Consider the following 18710-nt stretch of genomic DNA (forward strand, 5'->3'; position numbering starts at 1 on the left):
ATCAGTCAGTCAGTGCAGCTGCACCTGAAAGCCCCTGCACTGCTTCGCATTGGTGAATTCTTTCAGGCCAACAATAACATAGAATCATGAAGTAGGTTTTAAACCGTCTAGTTTCTCTCCATGAAGTCTGCTTATTTGATAAGCAAAAAAAGCTGGCCTTTTGTAGAACTTCAAATAATTCTTCACATAATAAGTAACAAGCTGCATGCATGTCACCGGCTATTAACAGTTGACCCTACCACACAGTTTCTTTTGTTGTGTGTCTATTAATTTTGCGAGTACAGTAGTAAAGAAGATCTTTGTGGGCTCAGATCAAATTTAATTCTGGAGCTTGTAGTCTTTCTTTGATGGCTTGTTTTATAAATCTAGAAGTTCTGTAATGTAATGTATATATACATTATGAAGTTGGGAACGGTGGGGTCCATTGTTCCCCGTCTTGGCCAGCCTATCACTTGACTGCCATGACTTCTAACTATGTGGATGATACTCAGATCCTCCTACCACTTACTGGGGATTATGACAAGGATTTGGCCTTGGTGAATAGGGCATATCTCATCATCCAGGCATAGATGGCCACCCCTGGACTATGTGAATGATTACAAGACTGAGATCATCATCCTGGGCATGACATCAACCCTAAAAAAACTGAGCCCCAAATACTCTGCCTTCAATAAATACAACAATATCATTACCGTTGCCAAGGAGGTAAAAACCTTGTGTTTCTGTCTAGACTCCACTCTCTCCTTCAGCAAGCAGGTCAATGCCTTGGCCTCGGCCACGGCATACACATGCAAGTTGATTAGAGCTGGCAAGGCCTTCCTGTCACAGGACAGTTGCATCACCCTAGCCAGCGCACTCATCTTACCAAAGCTTGATTACTGTAACGCATTGTACATAGGGGCTAACAAACAAACTATTAAGAAAATCCAATTCCTGCAAAACAATGCTCTTAGAGCAGCACTGGGATTTGCCAGGAGAGAACATATCTCCGAGACGAGAAGAGCTAATAATTGGCTCTCAACACATGACAAAATCATGCTAAAAGCTGCTTCTCTTGCACATAAATGCCTGAACAATGTGGCACATTGCTACCTGACAGAAAGACTCACCATGAAACCAGCGACAAGGACTACTAGACTATCCAACACGAATTGCCTCTTAGTCCCTAGATTTAAGCTATCTAGAGTCGGAGTAGCAGCTTCCAGGCCAAGTCAGCCCAATTGTGGAACTCTCTACCCACCCCACTGAGGGCAGATCAATCGTACCAAAATTTCCGTCAGAGCATAATAAGTTGGCTCAAAGACGTTGACAACTAGGTCGGCTTATGACACCCAAGACCAACCCGCCTGCCTTCATGTAAATAATTCTAGCTATCCGTTATATTACTGACTGTCTCTTGTATATATCCTCTGTATATCTCCTCTCTACGGACCATGTCATATCCATGCTTTCCATGTGTTTTCTTTCTGCTTGTATACTGAACTACATGTATGTATATAACCTGTATGTATATAATTGCCCTTGCTGTGTAACTAAACTGTATTTTGTATGTGACTATTATAATGTGTACCTAAACTGTGAGTGACCTTATGCAATGCGCCCTGATACCTACGGGTCTGGAGCGCAATACAAGTAATAAAACAAAACAAACAAACAAACAAAACAACTTCACCCGCAGAACTACCCCTACCCTGTGTTAAGATTCCTCTCTGCCCCATGTGATCAGAGTATGAGTGCACAACTAAGCGTCAGGTAACCCTCATGCCCACCTGAATCTCCTAGTGGTAAACATGGCGGAGCAGCCAAGCCTAATATTTGAGGAGAGTAAAAGGGCGGTTAAAGGGACAGTACACATGTACAACAGTCAATAAGGGAATGTCCACACAGTATATTACTCAAAATATATATTTATCTGGTCAGTTGTGCAACTCAAAGGATAGCAATGTTACAGATAGGTTTCTATTCAGAAAGGATTTTTAGAGCCTTGAGAATGTGACACTGTCAAGTGAGGGTCACTGGGAGAGTTCAGGGGTCAAATGGGTCCTTCAGGTATCAAGGTTGCTCAATTTAAGGCAAGGATGTCCCAAAGTCCATTTTTGTTCTGACGAACCAATGCAGTGTTTGAAAGACAGTAGGCAAACACTCATGGTTATAGGAAAGCAGCGGCAAGCTGTGAAAATGTCTAGCGGTGGTTGTGGGATTCAAAGGTCAGCGTGGTGGAAGATCGTCTGGAAGCTTCCGGTGAAGAAAAGGAAGGTTCTCTCGGAGAAGGAACGTCTCTCAAGCTAGCAGAGCTGTTTCTGGGATGGATGCAAAGGTGGTCTAATGCTCGGGTGCAGTGGCACTCTCCAGTAGTCGATGACACCACGTGGCCCAGCGGTGCAGATCAGGTACACCTCGGGTTCCTTGCAGTTCCACAGAACTTGATAGAAGGTTCCATTCTTGAAGAACATCTTTTGTAACTTAGGACTCTAGGCTTCCGCTGGGAGAAGAGAGGGTCTTTCCACTGGGCCACGTGGTGGGAGCACCATTACTCCAGACAGGCACATCCGTGTCCATTCAGGCACTGAAAGCAAGTGTAGCGGTGACTGCCAATGGTCCTTTGCTACCACCATCTTCCAGGGTGACATAGAACTGGGCCAGTTTACATGTATGGTATTATGTGCAGCACAATGGAGGGCACTCAACAAACACCCCAGTAAATAAGACCTTAAGAACTGTCGAAGAAGGAATCTGACTGTGTGATGGGAATCTGACTGTGTGATGGGAATCTGGTGGACAGGTTGAATACTACTAGGGTCTGAGTGAGAGCCTGCCCTGGCTCCTTAACCCTTACCCCTGGCAGGTGCTACAAAGTCACATGATGCAAACCAATGCTATCCACAGAAGGCAGCACCTCTATCTACTGCACCCTTGTAGTGTCCTTCTAATCAAGGCTGGCCTCCACATCACATGACTGCAGGCAGAGGTTGCTAATCACTGGCCTGATGAGATGTAAAGGAAGGGAGATGGACCGCAGGGAAGAAAGAAAAGGAGATGGGAATAAAGAAAGGGCGATGGAGGGTTGGGAAGAAAGAAAGAGATGGCAACAGAGAAATGGCGGATAGAAAGGGAGAAAGAGAGATGAAAAGAAGGCAATAAAAGAGAACGAGGGAGAAAAAGAGGGAAAAGGAAAGTGAAAGAAAGAGGAGATAGAACTAAGTGGAATATGAACAAGGGAAAGCAGGTTAAGAAAGGGCGCTAGAAAGGTGAAGTTGGACAGGGCCTGCCACAGTACACATGTGATGCTGAGATGGGAGGCGCGTGTGGTGCTGGGGGTGAGCCCCGTGTATTGAGTAATTGGGCTTTTGTGCCTAGGGCCGCAGAGACTCTGTGCCATGCACTGGAGAGCTGAAGGCAGCTGTTATTTCCCCCGCCCTCCCCCATGCTACCACTTTTCCATAGGGACGCATATTGCTCTGCTCATTGTTGAGGAGTTTCCCAGTTCAGTGCAGGCTGCTCCAGCCACCTTACCCTAGTGTGCAGAAGGATCCCTGCCCCCTGGCCTGTTTTTCAGGCCCCCTTGGTTTCATCCGTTTATTGCACCCATCCTGGGTGCCTTCTTGGATTTTTTATATTAGGTGATGGGTGCTGCATTATAAATACACCTCCACTTCAAAGTTCCAGGTATCAAGGGCACGAGGGAGCAGGAGGCCGGGGGGGGGGGCATTCACAGATGGGCCAAGAGGGCGCCTTCCAATCCCTGAGCAGGGAAACACAAAAGGACAGGGGGTGGCTAGAAAAGTGGGAGGGTGTGAGTCGGAGATGTTCCCAGCAGTGCTGGTCCACATTCCGATACCAGAGCATGGAGAGAGCAAGGAGAGAAGGGTGGGTAGTGTGGAGGGGGATATAGTCAAGGACATTCACAGCAGTACTGGACCACATTCCAGGACCTGAGTTTGTAGAGAGAAAGGGGTAGACAAGTGGGTATTGGTTAGGATGGTGGGGTGGAGTCAAGGACATTCACTGCAGTGCTGCGACCACATTGGGTACCTGAGTTTGGAGAGAGAGAAAGGGGGAGAAGAGGTAGTGTTGTCCACATTCCAGTACCTCAGTTTGGAGAGAGAAAAGGGAGAAGGGTGGGTAGTGTGGAGGGAGATATAGTCAAGGACATTCACAGCAGTACTGGACCACATTCCAGGACTTGAGTCTGGAGAGGGAAAGAGGGAGACAGATGGGTATTAGTCAGGAGGGTGAGGTAGAGTCAAATACATTCACTGCAGTGCTGAGACCACATTGGGTACCTGAGTTTGGAGAGAGAGAAAGGGGACAAGAGGGGGTAGTTGGGGTCGCGTAGCGTGAGGTAGAGTCAAGGATATTCACTGCAGTGCTCAGATGCCATTCGGTTACCTGAGTTTGGAAAGAGGATAACAGTGGGTAGTTTGGAGGGTTGGGAGTGTCAAGGACATTCACACTGGGGTACCTGAGTTTGGAGAGAAAAAGGGAGAAGAGTGGGTAGTCAGGAGGGTGGGGTAGAGTCAATGACATATGCAGGGACTGGAATCCAGTACCTGATAAGGCAGTGATGGACAGACAAGTATATTTCAGAGGGCGAATTGTAGGTAGGGGCCCGCGAACAGGCCATGGAAGGTTCTACCAATGGCAAGTCTACACATCTGAAAGCGGGGATGAAAGGGGGCTGGCAGAAAGGGGCGCCTCGCAGGCGAAATGTCTGCTGAAAGAGGACCAGAAGAGAGGCAGCACGGAATAAGCTCATTGGCCATAAGCAAAGGTACACAAGTGCTCAATAGATTTCCGTGCTGCTGCTGCTCGACGCAGAGCCACAGGTGGGAGTGCCTTCATATACTGCACCCCGCAGTGCCCCCTGGGAGGCAGATTGCCCAGAATCATCTCTTATTATTAGGGACTGGCTTTTATGATAGGGCTGGCCAGGTTTTTATGGACCCCAGTTGCTTATTGTAACTATTAATTGGACATTGGTTATAGCATCTTTGCTCTCACGGAACTGTTGACCCTTGCAGTGCCAGCCCATGACATCATGATGGACCCTTTCTTGGGAAAGTCTTGCCCAGTTAAAAGGGCCACATACCATATATAGGGCCTCATCACGAGTTGGGCGGTATCCCGGCGGTATTACCGCCAGTTTACTGGCCACGCTAGTAGCGTTAGCACCAACCGGTCCAGCGCTATATGTGCCAGATCAAGGGTTGGGCGGTAACTGTAATTCCCCATTCCCCATTGGGTCCATTGCACCCAATGGGGAATTTTCAGGTCAAATAACGCGCTCTAATAGCACCCGAAAATGGGAATTTTTCCAGCGCGTTTACCCCCAGCTCTGCGCTGGGGTGAAACACGCCAGACCCATGTTTGGGTGGACCCTTAAATGCAGCAGTATTAGCATTACCGCTGCATTTTCAGGGTTACCGCCTAACTCGTGATGAGGCCCATAATCCTTGTGGTCTAAAGAAAGTGTTATTCAGCACATAAAGAACGCCAGCCGCATGCTGGTGACTGGTTATGCAGAGACCTGGGGATTTTGTTGCTAGATTGTGTTTAGATTCTGCTGAACTCAACTTGGTAGTTTGCCATATTTGCTCTCAATTTCAAAGGAGTGGACCACACTTTTTGGTGAAAGAGCAGCCCACTGTCAGCCTGTACAGTGTCTTTGTAGCATGGCTTTCCTAACACCATCAGTGTTATGGTATGTTTCAAAAACATGCAAGGAAAACATATTTTTAACAGTAGGATAGATCATTTCACTTAACAAGCCACATATGCCAGAGCACTGCCTAGTAGCCATCCCTGGATGTTTACCTCCAGAGCAGAGCAGAAGCGCAATGCTTTGTGGGTATGCAAATTAGCTGAAAAGCTTGCATTTTAGCTCCATTATTAATTGAAATGGCGTATTCTCCCATAATATACACAAACATATCTTCTGACTATACATTTGTTTCAACTCTGACTTTCATTCCTGAAAACTGGACTTGCCATCACATTAAAACACTCAAAATGAAGAAATACAATTAATACCCGGCCACGTGCGCAGATAGGATTTCTTTTAGGAGCCCGCCCTGGCATTAATGTTCATTTTCATTGATATTATGCACATTGCAAAGTAAATTGCCCAGTGGAAGAAAAGCTAGGCCCAGTTCAAGTAGGGGTTCTGCGCCGGCAGGGGGGATTGAGGAGAGTAGTAAGGAAGGCGGTGGGTAAACGGCAGACAGAGCATCCCAGGAGCAGGGGACAAGTGGGAGAAATGGGGCCCTTATATGCTATGTTATTAGTCTTTTATACTGCATACATTGCCAGAATAGTGGTCTTAAGTGATATGATATCATATATGGCATTTGTAACGCGCCTATACACAAGTGTTTCAAGGCGCGACGAGGCAAGGAGGGGGGGACAGAGGGAGGACAGTGACAACTATCTTACTAGGCCAGGTTTCATTGACATGGTGCAAGTGCAGGGGAGGGGAGAGGGGAAAAGTGCCAGGGGAAAGGGAGAGGGGACAATGCTGCACATGGGATCAAAACAATAAAAAGAGGTGCAGCCAGCAGGTGGCAGGTGCATTAAGTGCAGACAGCAGGTGTCCAAAAGTGCAGGTAGGGGGACTGTAGGCTTACAGATACAGACCCAAGTGCAAGGGTTGCCAGGAGGCAATGCAGGTGTGCAACTGGGCGGACAGGGACAAGGGCCCGAAATCAGAGAGTAGCCAGGTGAGCAGTGCAGTATCAGACAGGAAATCATGATATATGAAATATGAATGTGTCAGCATAGCAGACAATCTACTGTCTATGGCAGGGAAAACTCCCGACCTGATCTCCGAACAGAACCATTTGCAATACCTCGCGCCCTTGCACTTAAAATAAGAAGCACCTATTGCAACATGCATGTCTTGACATTCATTGCGCTGTGGGAGTTGCCAGCACATCTGGACATTTTAAAATGAGTCACTGCAAAGCATCATTCAACAATCTGACGTGTGTAGCAAGCAACAAGATCAACAAATCTTCATTTAAAAAAAAATCAACCAATATATTAACATTAGCATTTGTGTAAATTTCCTGGCTTTACTTTTTGGTTTCATTATAAGAGTGCACTGCGGTTTCTGTGTCTTCCCCGTTGCAAAGATGCTTGCTCCAAAATGGCCGACAGCAGTTGCAAATGGAAAGTTCCACTTTCCGTTTTTAAGACCACAGATTTTGGTAACATTCATTCAGTTAATGCCCCATTCCGACTTGGACATCGAGGGGTCAGTCTGAATTGACCAGTGTGAATTCCAGAGTGCATTTTCTAGCACTGTTACCCAATCAATCTAAACTCGTTCAATATGGCTGCGAGTCAAACCACAAGCATGTCAGGAGTACAGCAGAAACTGCTAACACCTGGCTTTCACACTCCAGATCTTAGAAAATTAGCCCCACTGTAAGTTAGTTATGAAGAGTGGCTTTTCAAACCTCATAAATACTAATCCCAACAGCATGAGAACTCGGTCTTTGGTTAAGTGTTTTCAAGTATGTATGCAGATTTTGAGCCGTTTCTCAACCTTAAACTAATCTGTTTTCTCAGAAAACCACAGACCCTTTGAGATGTTTTGAAAAATAACAAAACAAAATGGTTTATACAGAAGTCTGCAACGAGGCCTGTTGTGGCAGAGTCAGCACGAATGGACAAAGTGCGCCGCCACCTCCTCCGGGGAAAGTTTGGAAGCTCTCCGGCTCAAACCTCTGGGACCCATCATCGGCGGAGAACCGCACAGTCATTTTCTTATTCAGACAGTAGACCGAGCCATCCAGCACAGCACAGCGGAAGGGTAGTGGATTACTAAGGCACATGGTGGCACACTCATTCCAGATCTTGGTTGTGGTGTTGTACTTGAAGACACTGACCCCGGACTCCCGGTGGATATCAAACCTGTAGATGAAGTTCCGGATGGCCACCATGTCAGACGAGCGCTTCCTGCTGGTGTTGTAGGGACACTCCTCCCAGAGATCTTTGAGTGGACTGTACTTCAAGAGGCGGTAGAAAAGATGGCCGCCAGAAACATAGATTTCCCCGTTGCAGGTGGCAGCTTCATGGGCCACCGCAAAGGATCCCTTGGGCAAGGGAGCCTTGAATGTCCATTTGTCTAATCGGGGGTCATATCGTTCTACTGTGTAGAGACACTCCCCTCCAATTGCATAGAGATAGCCATCTACTGGGACCAGCTTCAACTGAGACCGGGCTTGGTTCATGGGCGTAATTTGTCTCCATATCTCAGTGAGCGGGTTATAAGAAAAGACCTTGTTGGAGCAGACCGCTTCTTGGCCTTGTCCCCTGATGCCCCCTGCCAGGAACAAGTAGTTATTGAAGGAACAGATGCTGCAACCTTTAAGGTTGGCCTCTTCTGGGATCTGAGTTAGTGGGTGCCATGAATTATTGTCCATGTCAAAAGTGTACAGCCAGGCCCTCTGCTGCCGGTCAGTGGATGGGGATTGTAGCTCATTCAATGATGGACAGCTTGAGCTCTGCATGGATTTCCTTACACCGTAGATGGTCTCCAGTTCAGCTACACCCAGGACCTTCTTCCCCATTGTCCTCAGTTGAAGGATGTGATCCCGTTCACCCCCATTCAGTTGGCCATAGATGGATGGATCTCTCAGTACTTGAAGGTAGTTGTCGCTCAGTACAGTGTAGGCTGCTTCCTGAAGTTCACCTGCTCTGTTCTTCTTTGCAAACTTCAGAAGTTCAATGCAGTTGCCCAAATTTAGTTGCAGCTTCATGGCATTGTCAGTAGACTGAAGGGTTTCTGGAATATTGAGGAAGCTGCCTTTAGCAACAAACTCGATTGGGCGCTTTTTGCTCCTGGAGACTGGCAACGAATAATGTTCTGTAAGCAGGCACAGCATACTTCTGGTTTTGCTCTTCCCATCCACCTTGGTATTTGGCACGTCCAGGAGGATGTTTTCACAGCTTTTAGCCTGTGGTTTCTTTGCTTTGGGACTGGAGGTGCGTTCCCCACATATCCTTAGTTCTGGGTTCTCGGCAATCTCGGATATGCTTCCTCTTCGCTGGAGGCCGTTTCTCCTTGGTGGCATCTGGCCTTCCACCTCAGCAGACGACACTGAAAACGCACTTTTGCATGGATGTGGATGTTCACCCACTCTTACCATTTCAAAGCTGGTCTTAGAATGATGTGCAACAACTGGTCGTAATGGGGAACAGATTTGATGTAAGGCCGTACTTGGCAAGGACCAGGTTCTGGGTATCTCTTGGCTGCATCGCTGATTAGTTAATTCCTGGCTCTTCTGATTTTCTCCAAAACCAAGGTTCAAAGTGACTGCCAATGGATCTTCAGGTTGGGCACATCCGGTCAAGCTAGTACCCATCGAGCCCTGTGGCCTTATGGAATCGAGAGTCACAGATCCTGCCTTCTCTTTCGATGTTTTGGACTTTGGATGTTCTTGTTCTGGATCTGTTTGATTGTGCATGACTATCACTGGGGTACTTTGATGCGGATGTCCGGAAAGACATTTCTGTCCACCAGATAGGAGAACTTGCCGGGGAGTTGTTACTAAAACTTCATAGCTTGTAGATGTGACCTTCTCAATTTCGTGATTCACGTCTTCTAACTTAATTTGGGGAGAAGTGAAAAGCCCAACTCTATCAGCACACATTTCTCCTGAAATATTGTCAGGAGGGTTTGGGCTGGGGTCTGTAATAGCTGCACATCTGGAGCCCGTTTCTTCTACATCTTGGTTCTTCGTAGCCCTGGGCCCATCTATGAAGCCTGTCATCACATCCTTTGTTGCGTGGTCAATGCCTTCTGTTGAGTCAGGACGAGGCCGTGTTTCAAGATGTTTCCGACATTGATCGGTTGGTTCTGCTGCAGCATTGACATGATAGGACGCGTTACTGGAAGTTCTGGTTTCTACGATGTGCAGGTTGTCTGCATTTCTAAAGCTTCCGCTTCTTCCAGATGATGGCATATGGCATAGTTGTTTATCTTCCCTCTCAAAGTCTCTCATTTTGACTTTCATTGACTGCTCAAAATAAAGGCTGTGAACGTCAATATGTCGGCCTTCTTCTCTTTGACTCTCTATTGGTACAGAAGTGGAAAGATAGCCATCATCATCTGGAAACACAGCATGTGAATGTGGAGAAGCTGCTGTGGTCGCTTCATCTCGCTCCTCCAGGTTGTCTTCTCCAATCCTGTCCGCATGATTCACAGTTGTTAATGTTGCATGGTGGTCCACTTGGAGTGTTGTCTGCACTTTATCACAAGTCTTTTCATGTTCCAAAGGAGTGTCTTCCGATTCTCGGAAGACGCTCTCTGCTTCTTCACCTTCAGTTCCCAAAGAGGACCAGCTTCTTTCTTCAAAGATGGGGGTGCTGATGGTTTCGGTAGTGTACCCTGATTCACTGGTTTCAGAATCCAGATTAGGGCCGCCATCTGTAGGATCTTGGTCACCACCCGGCGAAATCTTGATTTCTGTGTCATCGTGGTAAAAAGTACCAACGTCTGTGGTACAGCTCTTGATTTCTGTACAAAGTTGGGTATTTTCTTCTCTAGCTTCACACAAATCAATAACATATTCCGGCTCAATATCCAGTGAAGTGCTTTCTAGTACCTGGCAGCCATTTTCTTTTTGATTACCTTTGCCCACGGCTTTGCTCATTCCGTCACTTCCGGTTCCGGGGTACATTAGAGAATCTTCTCGGTTTTCATTCGGTCCAGATGGGACTTCCTGGGCATGCCAACCCGACTCTGTTGTCAGGCTCTTGATGGCAGGGACTTCCCTTTCCTCACAAGTCAGCAATGGATTCATATCCATGTTCCAATCTGTTCCTATTGGGTGACAGGCAACATTCACAATGCCTCGGGTGCTTGCTTCCACTGGGGGGGTGTCTGCCTCACTGTCCTCTTCCGCCATCGGAGACATTGTCAGGCTGGATGACTGCAATGGAAGTGCATGTTTTGAGGGAACCATCATCCACCTGTCCTGCTGTAGATAATGCTCAGCATCGGCTACACTGGAGCCCATCAAGTCGGGTGGCATGAAGTCCTCTACTTTGACATCCAGTGATACCCTTGATCCAGGATCGGCTGGACAGGGTTGTTTTTCATGGAGGAGTCTCTCTGATGCTCCAACATCACAGTCGGTCCATTGAGCGCTACTTCTTTTTGAAGTGGTAGCCTTTTTAACAGCTGAGAAATTATCATCACGAGATGGCGATGATGTTTTTGCCATGGTTCTTTCCTCAAGGTGGATCTGTGTCTTCTCAACCCTCACGCTCGGGGTCCTCGACTCACCTTCAGAGGCACTCTTAATGTAATGGCCATCCCCTCGCTCATAGTTAGTGCCTTCAATGTCACCATCGTTGGCTTCGTCAGTTTCATGATCCGGGTATGCGTCCTGAGTTGGTGATTGTAGCGTCATTCTTTCTGGTTGTCCTTCAGTACACGTTTTTTCTTGATCCCTTATAAAGACTTGGCCATCATTTTGCTCACATGTCTGCAAGTCAACTGGATAATGTTTTCCATTCTGATGTGCTTCTCTGACTTCCACCGGACGCTCATCTTCATTCTGTGGCGTACACTGGAAGCCTTCCTCCGCGTCTATATCTTCCTCATTCTCATACGTTGCACACCCACTTGAACTTTCTTCTGCTTCTGTGGGTGTTTTAAGTGAAAGCCCTTCCAAAGGAAGTCTTGCTGTGGTTGGAATGTATAAGGCCCTGGTGCAGTTCTCTACGTCATGGTCACCAAGCCCACAGTTGTGTTTGGTCTTCTCACTGGGCACACTACATGAAGGGTCATCCTGCGCTGGGAATGGACCTGCACCACTGATGCTCTCCACGCTTTGAGATGCTGCGGCAATAATTAATAATGACTGGTTGTTGGAGTCAGGGTACACCAGAGGGAGCTGCTCATTATCATTAAGGTGGTTGTTACTCAAATAGGATGCCTGCATGTCCTGTCCTTTAAGGTCTGTCGGCATGACTGTATCAGGCAATTCAAGTTTATCTGGCCGGGGTTCATTTTTCAATACAACAGTGAGTCCTGGACCCTGATTGCGAGCGGTGACCGTAGCAGCCTGCTCTAAAAGGGAAGAGTTCTCTTTGGGAGATGGCAATGTTTCCAACTCAGCCAAGGCGCCGAGTTTAACCTGGGACCCACTGTGAGTTTTGGTGTCGCTCTCATTGCCAGGGCAGTCCTCTCTTCCAGGGTTTAGGTCTACAGAGAATCCTTGCAAAGCCTGAAGGGTGCCTCGCCCATCACTTCCTTGCTGAGAGAGGCACATTACATGTGCTTCTCCAGGGTGCTCAAAGGAGGTCCTTAGCCCATATGTATCTGTCCACACTTGGATAGCATCTGTGCCCTGCTCCAGCGTGTCTCCTGGATAGCTTTGCCCAGGTCCACATGCGTTGGTATTCAATGGTGCATGTTGGAGTCCCATCTCAAGATCCGGGCCTTCTGCCCAAAGGTGGTCTTTGTCCATTGTGTGTTGGCCGCTCACTGTTGCCCCTGTTGTAGTGTGGGCATGAAGGGGGGCCTCTGTCCAGTCATGCCTTTCATTGATCTGCGTCGATGAATAAGCGTTGGGGTGTGGTTCCACCACTTTGCAGCCACGTTCTCCGCTGTCCTGTGTTGTTTGTGCAATGGTCAGGTCAGGCTTTTGTGCAGGGATGTTGCCGGCGGTGCTGTGGTTAGGAGTGTCCGCCTGGAGAGTGTCTTGCTGACTGTGTGGAGTGGAACCGATCCTGAGGGTGGCCTCTGAGGAGTGCTGCGCAGCCGCCTCAGCGTGATCACCGCCATGATGGGATGGCGGCGACATTCGCTTATTCAGCTCTGGTGATAGGGCAGACTCCTGCGGCTCTGCATCATCACCACACCACGAGGGATTGCTCAGGAGGTGGTAGGGTCCCATCCCAACATCTCCACTCACTGATTCCCAATCCCCTGGTGCTGTTGGGGTGGCATCACCCGTGCATGCTGTTTTTGGAGCCCTAGCCTGGTGGTTGCCAGTGTTGGCAATTGCTGGCCCCGACATGGCGTGCAAGCCGCGCCTTTTACCATTGTTGTCCTCCCTTAGGGAGGCATGGATAGTGCCATGAACCTGGGCTTGGCAGGCCCCCCTTTCTATGCTTGGCTCGTTAGATGGAGACGGTGCATGGTTTCTCCCCAGGGAACCCCCTCCCTCTCCTTCTCGTGCACAGCCTGTCATGTGATCGTCATCACCCTTTGGTAAGTCAGCATGTGCCTCAAAGTCTCCTTCTGGGCCTTTGTCCCCATTAAGGCATGTTCTTTGTAGACCCAGCTGGGAAAACGTCCCTTCTGTGTGCGGTTGACCTCTCACTGCTGTTGGGTGCTCTCCACGGGGGCCATCACCTGTTGGATGGACACGCATGGCTTGCCCTTCCCAGTGAAGAGCCGTGTTTGAATGTATGGGTGCCCCCTTCCCCAGGCTTGTCTCTGTGATTCCCTTGCGCCTTTCCCCAGCCTCAGGCGTGCCCTTTAAGCGGGCAGACTCCTCGCGCCCTCCCAGCGCTTTACAGCAAACCCTTGAACCGCAGCCAATAGGATCCAGGTTAGGAATGCCACCCGTGCTGTTTTCAGAGCGGGTCCAAAGGTTGCCATGTGCCGGATCGCACGGGCCCTGGGCGGCATTGATTTCCCTCGCAAACACTGTAAAATCAGACACGGCCTTCATTGTTTGTTCCGTATCTCCCGCGGGGCGGGCCCCCCGGGGACACGGCGACTCCCAGGCTCCTCTGTCACTTGGCTCGGAGTGCAAGGTTTCAGCTTGCACGCCTGGGTGTGCCACCTCCCCTTCCTCCCTGCGCTGCTGTGGCGGAGGAGCCCGAGCGCCCAGCTCTGCCAGGGCACTGGGCGCCCGCCCACCTGGCCCGCTCTCCACCTGGCGCGGCTCCCTCGTGGAACACGGCGGCTCGTATCCACTGCGGCCAGCCAGTGCTTGCGCACTGGTGTCATGTTCTCCGGGGCCAGGCGCCCCCGGGCTGTATCGCTTCTCCAGGCTGCATCTCTGGTCGCCATCACTACCGGTTGCTACGTAATCAATGCCATGGCCCAGAGAGTCTTCGGCGTGCTCCGGCAAAACACAAGCCACAAATACACTGTCTGTGCAAGAAGTGAGGTGATGAGTGATACCCGCCAGTAGGGGGGCGTCCGGGCGCTGTAACTGCAGGTGCCTTCTGATTGCACCCGGAGCCCCGACTGCTGATGGTGCCATGGCACCCAGCCTCTCTCCTTGTGGGTGGGCACGCAGCTCAGCCTGGGAGGGCATTTCACAAGCGGAGACCTTGAGCTCACCTGTTAAAGCGGTGGCTTGTTTTGGAAATAGTGGAACTGTGGAGTGTGTTGCCAGTGGCTCTTCGCCTTCCTGCTGGGCACCCTGGTCTCCATAGGCAACTGGATCGGCACTGGCAATGGGTACATGGGTGTCTCCATAACTGTGGCATTCCTTCTTCTGGATGGTGGAGTCCTTGCCCTTTGGATCCTGTGCCCGGCCCAGCGTGGGCACCTTCTCCCGTGCCCAGCTGTGGCTTGCCAGTCTTCTGCCTGGTGCCTCTGTCACTTTCTGAGTTTGCAGGTGTAGCCCCACTTTCTCTGCATCAGAACCAGTCCTTTTCTTCTTCCGCTGGCCAGCCACCAACCACTTGACTGCGGCACCGGTGGCGGCCACCACAGCTAGAGCGAGCAAAACCCGTGCCAAGAGTCCCATCTCCATGCCACTGACACCAGTGTCGTCGTTCATGGCGGGCCAGTCGCCCACTGGCTGCTCGTGGGACGCACGGCCCTTACGCAGCCCTCTTGGGAGGCCAAGGTGACTTTGAGTGACCAGCCACCTGCAGGAAAGCAGGCGTCATTGGGTGGGCGCAGTCACCCAGCGCCCCGAGCAGTGCCACCCCCTGGGACGGCAGGTCGCAGCGGCAGGTGTAATTCGCCTGCAGGCTGCTGGAACAGCTGTGCGCCCGTTACCTGCGGGTTACGCCTCAGTCCTCTCCTATCCCTGCGCTGCTGGGAAGGCAGCTGGCTGTGGGCCCGGTGTAACGTGATCAGCAGACAACAATGAGCCTTAAGGTGGATCTCGTGTCAGGTGCCAGGCTTGCGTCAGAGGCGCTCTCGTGCAGAACTGGGGCCAGGGCTGTGCCAGTGCTCCGGTGCCCTGGGCAGGGAGGCCTGCGCGTGTGCATCAGCAAGGACCGCCTTCGAAGCAGCGCCTCGATTCGTTATCTTACGCCATCCGTGAGTCCTTGTGCTAAGCAGACATCTGCCCGTAACACAGGAAGACCCTACGAGGATGACTGAAGCGTTTTCACTAATACCATTTGTACAATATTGTACCTATACCAAAATGAAGTTAGGCAGGTTACAGCCCTGCCCTTTTCTTCCTGTACTTTCAGACCTACATGGCCTGCTGCCATAAACCCAGCACTTGCCACTTGCTGGCTGCTGCACTCCCATTGTTTGTTGCCTTTTTTATTTATTATTTTATTATTATTTTAGTTTTTTCCTCCTCGCTCCGCACTCTCCTTTTGTTCCCCCTTCCATGCACTTCTCCCGCTTCCCCCTCTACCCTGCACTTGCACGTTCTCAATGTCACTGGGCCTAGTAAGATCGCTTTTCTGTTCTCCCCTGTTCCCCTTCCCTTGCCTTGTCGCGCTCTGAAACACTTGTGTACGAGCGCGATAGAAATGAAATATCAATCAATCTATGTTAGAAATGTATCCAACCAAACTGCAACATTATACATGATGAATTGTGAAAGAATAAACCTGTTTGCATCCTGTACAGGCCAATGCGATGCTGCCAGTCGGAGATAGGGGGCATGGGAACTAAACATAGAGTTGAACCACTCATAAAACACAAGTAACATAACCTTTTAACATTTAAGAAAGCTTTGAAGTTGTGGCGACATTTCCGAGTGACTTCTGAATAGTCACAAAGCCTCATCCAAACTGTTTCCGAGTGCTTCAGACACACTCCAACCAATAGCAACTATTGTTCATAGCGTTGAGGGATTTATTAAAACCTACTCATAGAACACCCCTTAGACATTGTTAAAGAAATAAATATATTTTCAAACTGGGATGCAAAACATTCCACCCATATTGTTGCAGAATGGTCTATAGTCATTGCATCGAATTCCAAAGCATGAAAAGCCTTGCCATCGAAAAAAATGCATCGAAAAAAATGCATTGAATGCATTTTTTCATTTTTTTTTCATGGGAGGGTCTTCCCCCAACCCCACTTTTTCTAACCTTTAAACCTGTTATAATTAAAAGAAACCCTTTTTTAAATTATTAGTATTTATTGTGTTTAACCTTTTAGGTTTTTACAAAAGATTCTGCATTCTCGTGTTTTTGTGCCGTTTGTAAGCTACTTAAGACACCACTTTTGGACGGGGAGTTCAGCAGGGACTATTAGCGGGGAGCAGACTAATGTCTGCCGAATTAGCTCTTTTCAAGGCTACGACCAGAAATTTTGCTGCCATCCTGGACCATCTAGCTGAGTCACCTGCAATCAACCGGTACCATCCAGTTTCTTCATTTAGTACTGACGGATGTGAAATAAGTGGTGCCAAGTATGCTTGTCTCTCCAGTGCTAAAGCTGGGCAGGACATGAGAAGGTGTCGTAGTGTTTCTGCTTGATCAACGATTTTTCAGAGACAGCAGTCTGATATAGAAGATTGAGCTCGAATGGCCAAAATTTCCCTAGTTTGTAGTAAGTTCAGCCGGGCTCGCAGGTACATTTTTCTTAGTTCTTTTACTGGGAATTTCTCACAGTACTTCAAAGGGACTTTTAGCCTGTTATGGCTCGATGGTAGATGCGTTAGGGATTTGTACAACAAGATGCTGTTTCTGTTAAACAGCACCTTAGCTTCTTGTGTTGAGCTTCATGTGGCCACTGATTGGCTGCTGCCCCGTTTGTAAGGGCCAATAGAAACCGGGAGGCGGGAGCTGGCATTTCCACAAAGGCAGGAACACAAAGGCTTCCTGTCCTAAGCCTGTCCTAAGCCTTCCTCACCGTTCGCCCATAATCTCTGCCGTTTTTCTGCCACCCACCCCTCCGCCTACAGCAAGTTCCATGTGACGGATAAAGGACTGCAAGACAAGGAACTGCTGCCTCGAACCCTAAGGCAATTTACATAGTAAACCTATTCGAACTGTCTGCACTCAGCTTCATTCCTACCAACATACGAACTTAGTCGGGACGCTCCGATTGATATTCGGTCACATCCTAGTCCGTATGTACCCCCCCCGCTTAATAGAGCTCTCACTGCGTGCCAGTGCTCTGCCTAATTGTGCAAGCTGCATTACCGAGGTTTATTTGCTAACTGTTCAGATATGGCCTGTCATTACATTGTGTAGTCACTCCGTCCTGCGGTGCAACCGCCCTGCCTCCACTCAGACTAGCCATGTTGGCTCATTGTGCTCATTGCTAGCTAACTGCTAGCTAATACTCCTCCATCCCTCCTCAGACACTGCACTGCCACAGTAGCCCAAACCTGCCTCAGTGCACATACGTGTGACCCCTCTCTCAACATGTACTGATGGTCCTGCCTATGCCTATACAGCCTGACTGCTATGACCATGCCCCTAGCCTGAATCACGTGCATTGTCATCCTCCTCCCTACTCATCTACTCCCACTGCCGAATGTGTCTTGTGGGTGATGTCCCTGCATGTCTTGTTATACCTGGCCTTTCCGCCCCACTGCGCCATTTAGCAGCACTATTATACTATGTACTTTATCTAAGATGTACTACGACACTCAATGGATGCATCGCACCCAAATGTCTCTTTATTTAGCATCAACTAGCCTAAGGGTGCCCTGCGCCCTGAATTGCATTTAGCCCATTTGTAATTGCATTGATTAGCCTAGAGGTTCCCTGCGCCCTGAATTGCATTTAGCCCATTTGTAATTGCATTGACTAGCCTAGAGGTGCCCTGCGCCCTGAATTGCATTTAGCCCATTTGTAATTGCATTGACTAGCCTAGAGGTGCCCTGCACCCTGAATTGCATTTAGCCCATTTGTAATTGCATTGACTAGCCTAGAGGTTCCCTGCGCCCTGAATTGCATTTAGCCCATTTGTAATTGCATTGACTAGCCTAGAGGTGCCCTACGTCCTGAATTGCATTTAGCCCATTTGTAAATTGCATTGACTAGCCTAGAGGTACCCTGCGCCTTGAATTGCATTTAGCCCATTTGTAATTGCATTGACTAGCCTAGAGGTGCCCTGCGCCCTGAATTGCATTTAGCCCATTTAGCCCATTTGTAAATTGCCTTGACTAGCCTAGAGGTGCCCTGCGCCCTGAATTGCATTTAGCCCATTTGTAAATTGCATTGACTAGCCTAGAGGTGCCCTGCGCCCTGAATTGCATTTAGCCCATTTGTAAATTGCATTGACTAGCCTAGAGGTGCCCTGCGCCCTGAATTGCATTCCATACTGCTCTCTGCACACTGCAATTTGAGTTGACTGCAATTTGAGTTGATGCCCATGTTATTGCCATTGAAACGCCTAACTAGTGTCCACACACACGTTAGCTGAATTTACAAACTATTCTTGCTAATAATTTATGAACCTCACTGCCTCTATCTCCAGAGCCAAGTTACCCATGATGGCCTCACTTAGAGGTGCCACTCTAACTATGGCTACTCTCCTCCCTCTGTTCCAGAATAGCTCACTTCAGAACTGTGCCTAC

At 49.0% G+C, this 18710-nt stretch overlaps 1 protein-coding gene across 1 annotated transcript; it reads right to left on the reverse strand.

Moving 5' to 3' along the window:
- Positions 1-1911: 1911 nt before the first annotated feature.
- Positions 1912-15306, reverse strand: LOC138580205 (uncharacterized). Its single transcript, XM_069650557.1, has one exon. It carries the CDS (start codon positions 14757-14759, stop codon positions 7620-7622), a length of 7140 nt encoding a protein of 2379 aa, XP_069506658.1. The 5' UTR covers positions 14760-15306; the 3' UTR covers positions 1912-7619.
- Positions 15307-18710: the final 3404 nt, after the last annotated feature.

Source organism: Ambystoma mexicanum, chromosome 3p, assembly GCF_040938575.1.
Source record: "Ambystoma mexicanum isolate Mex_15411 chromosome 3p, UKY_AmexF1_1, whole genome shotgun sequence".
Classification (NCBI taxonomy): Eukaryota; Metazoa; Chordata; class Amphibia; order Caudata; family Ambystomatidae; genus Ambystoma; species Ambystoma mexicanum.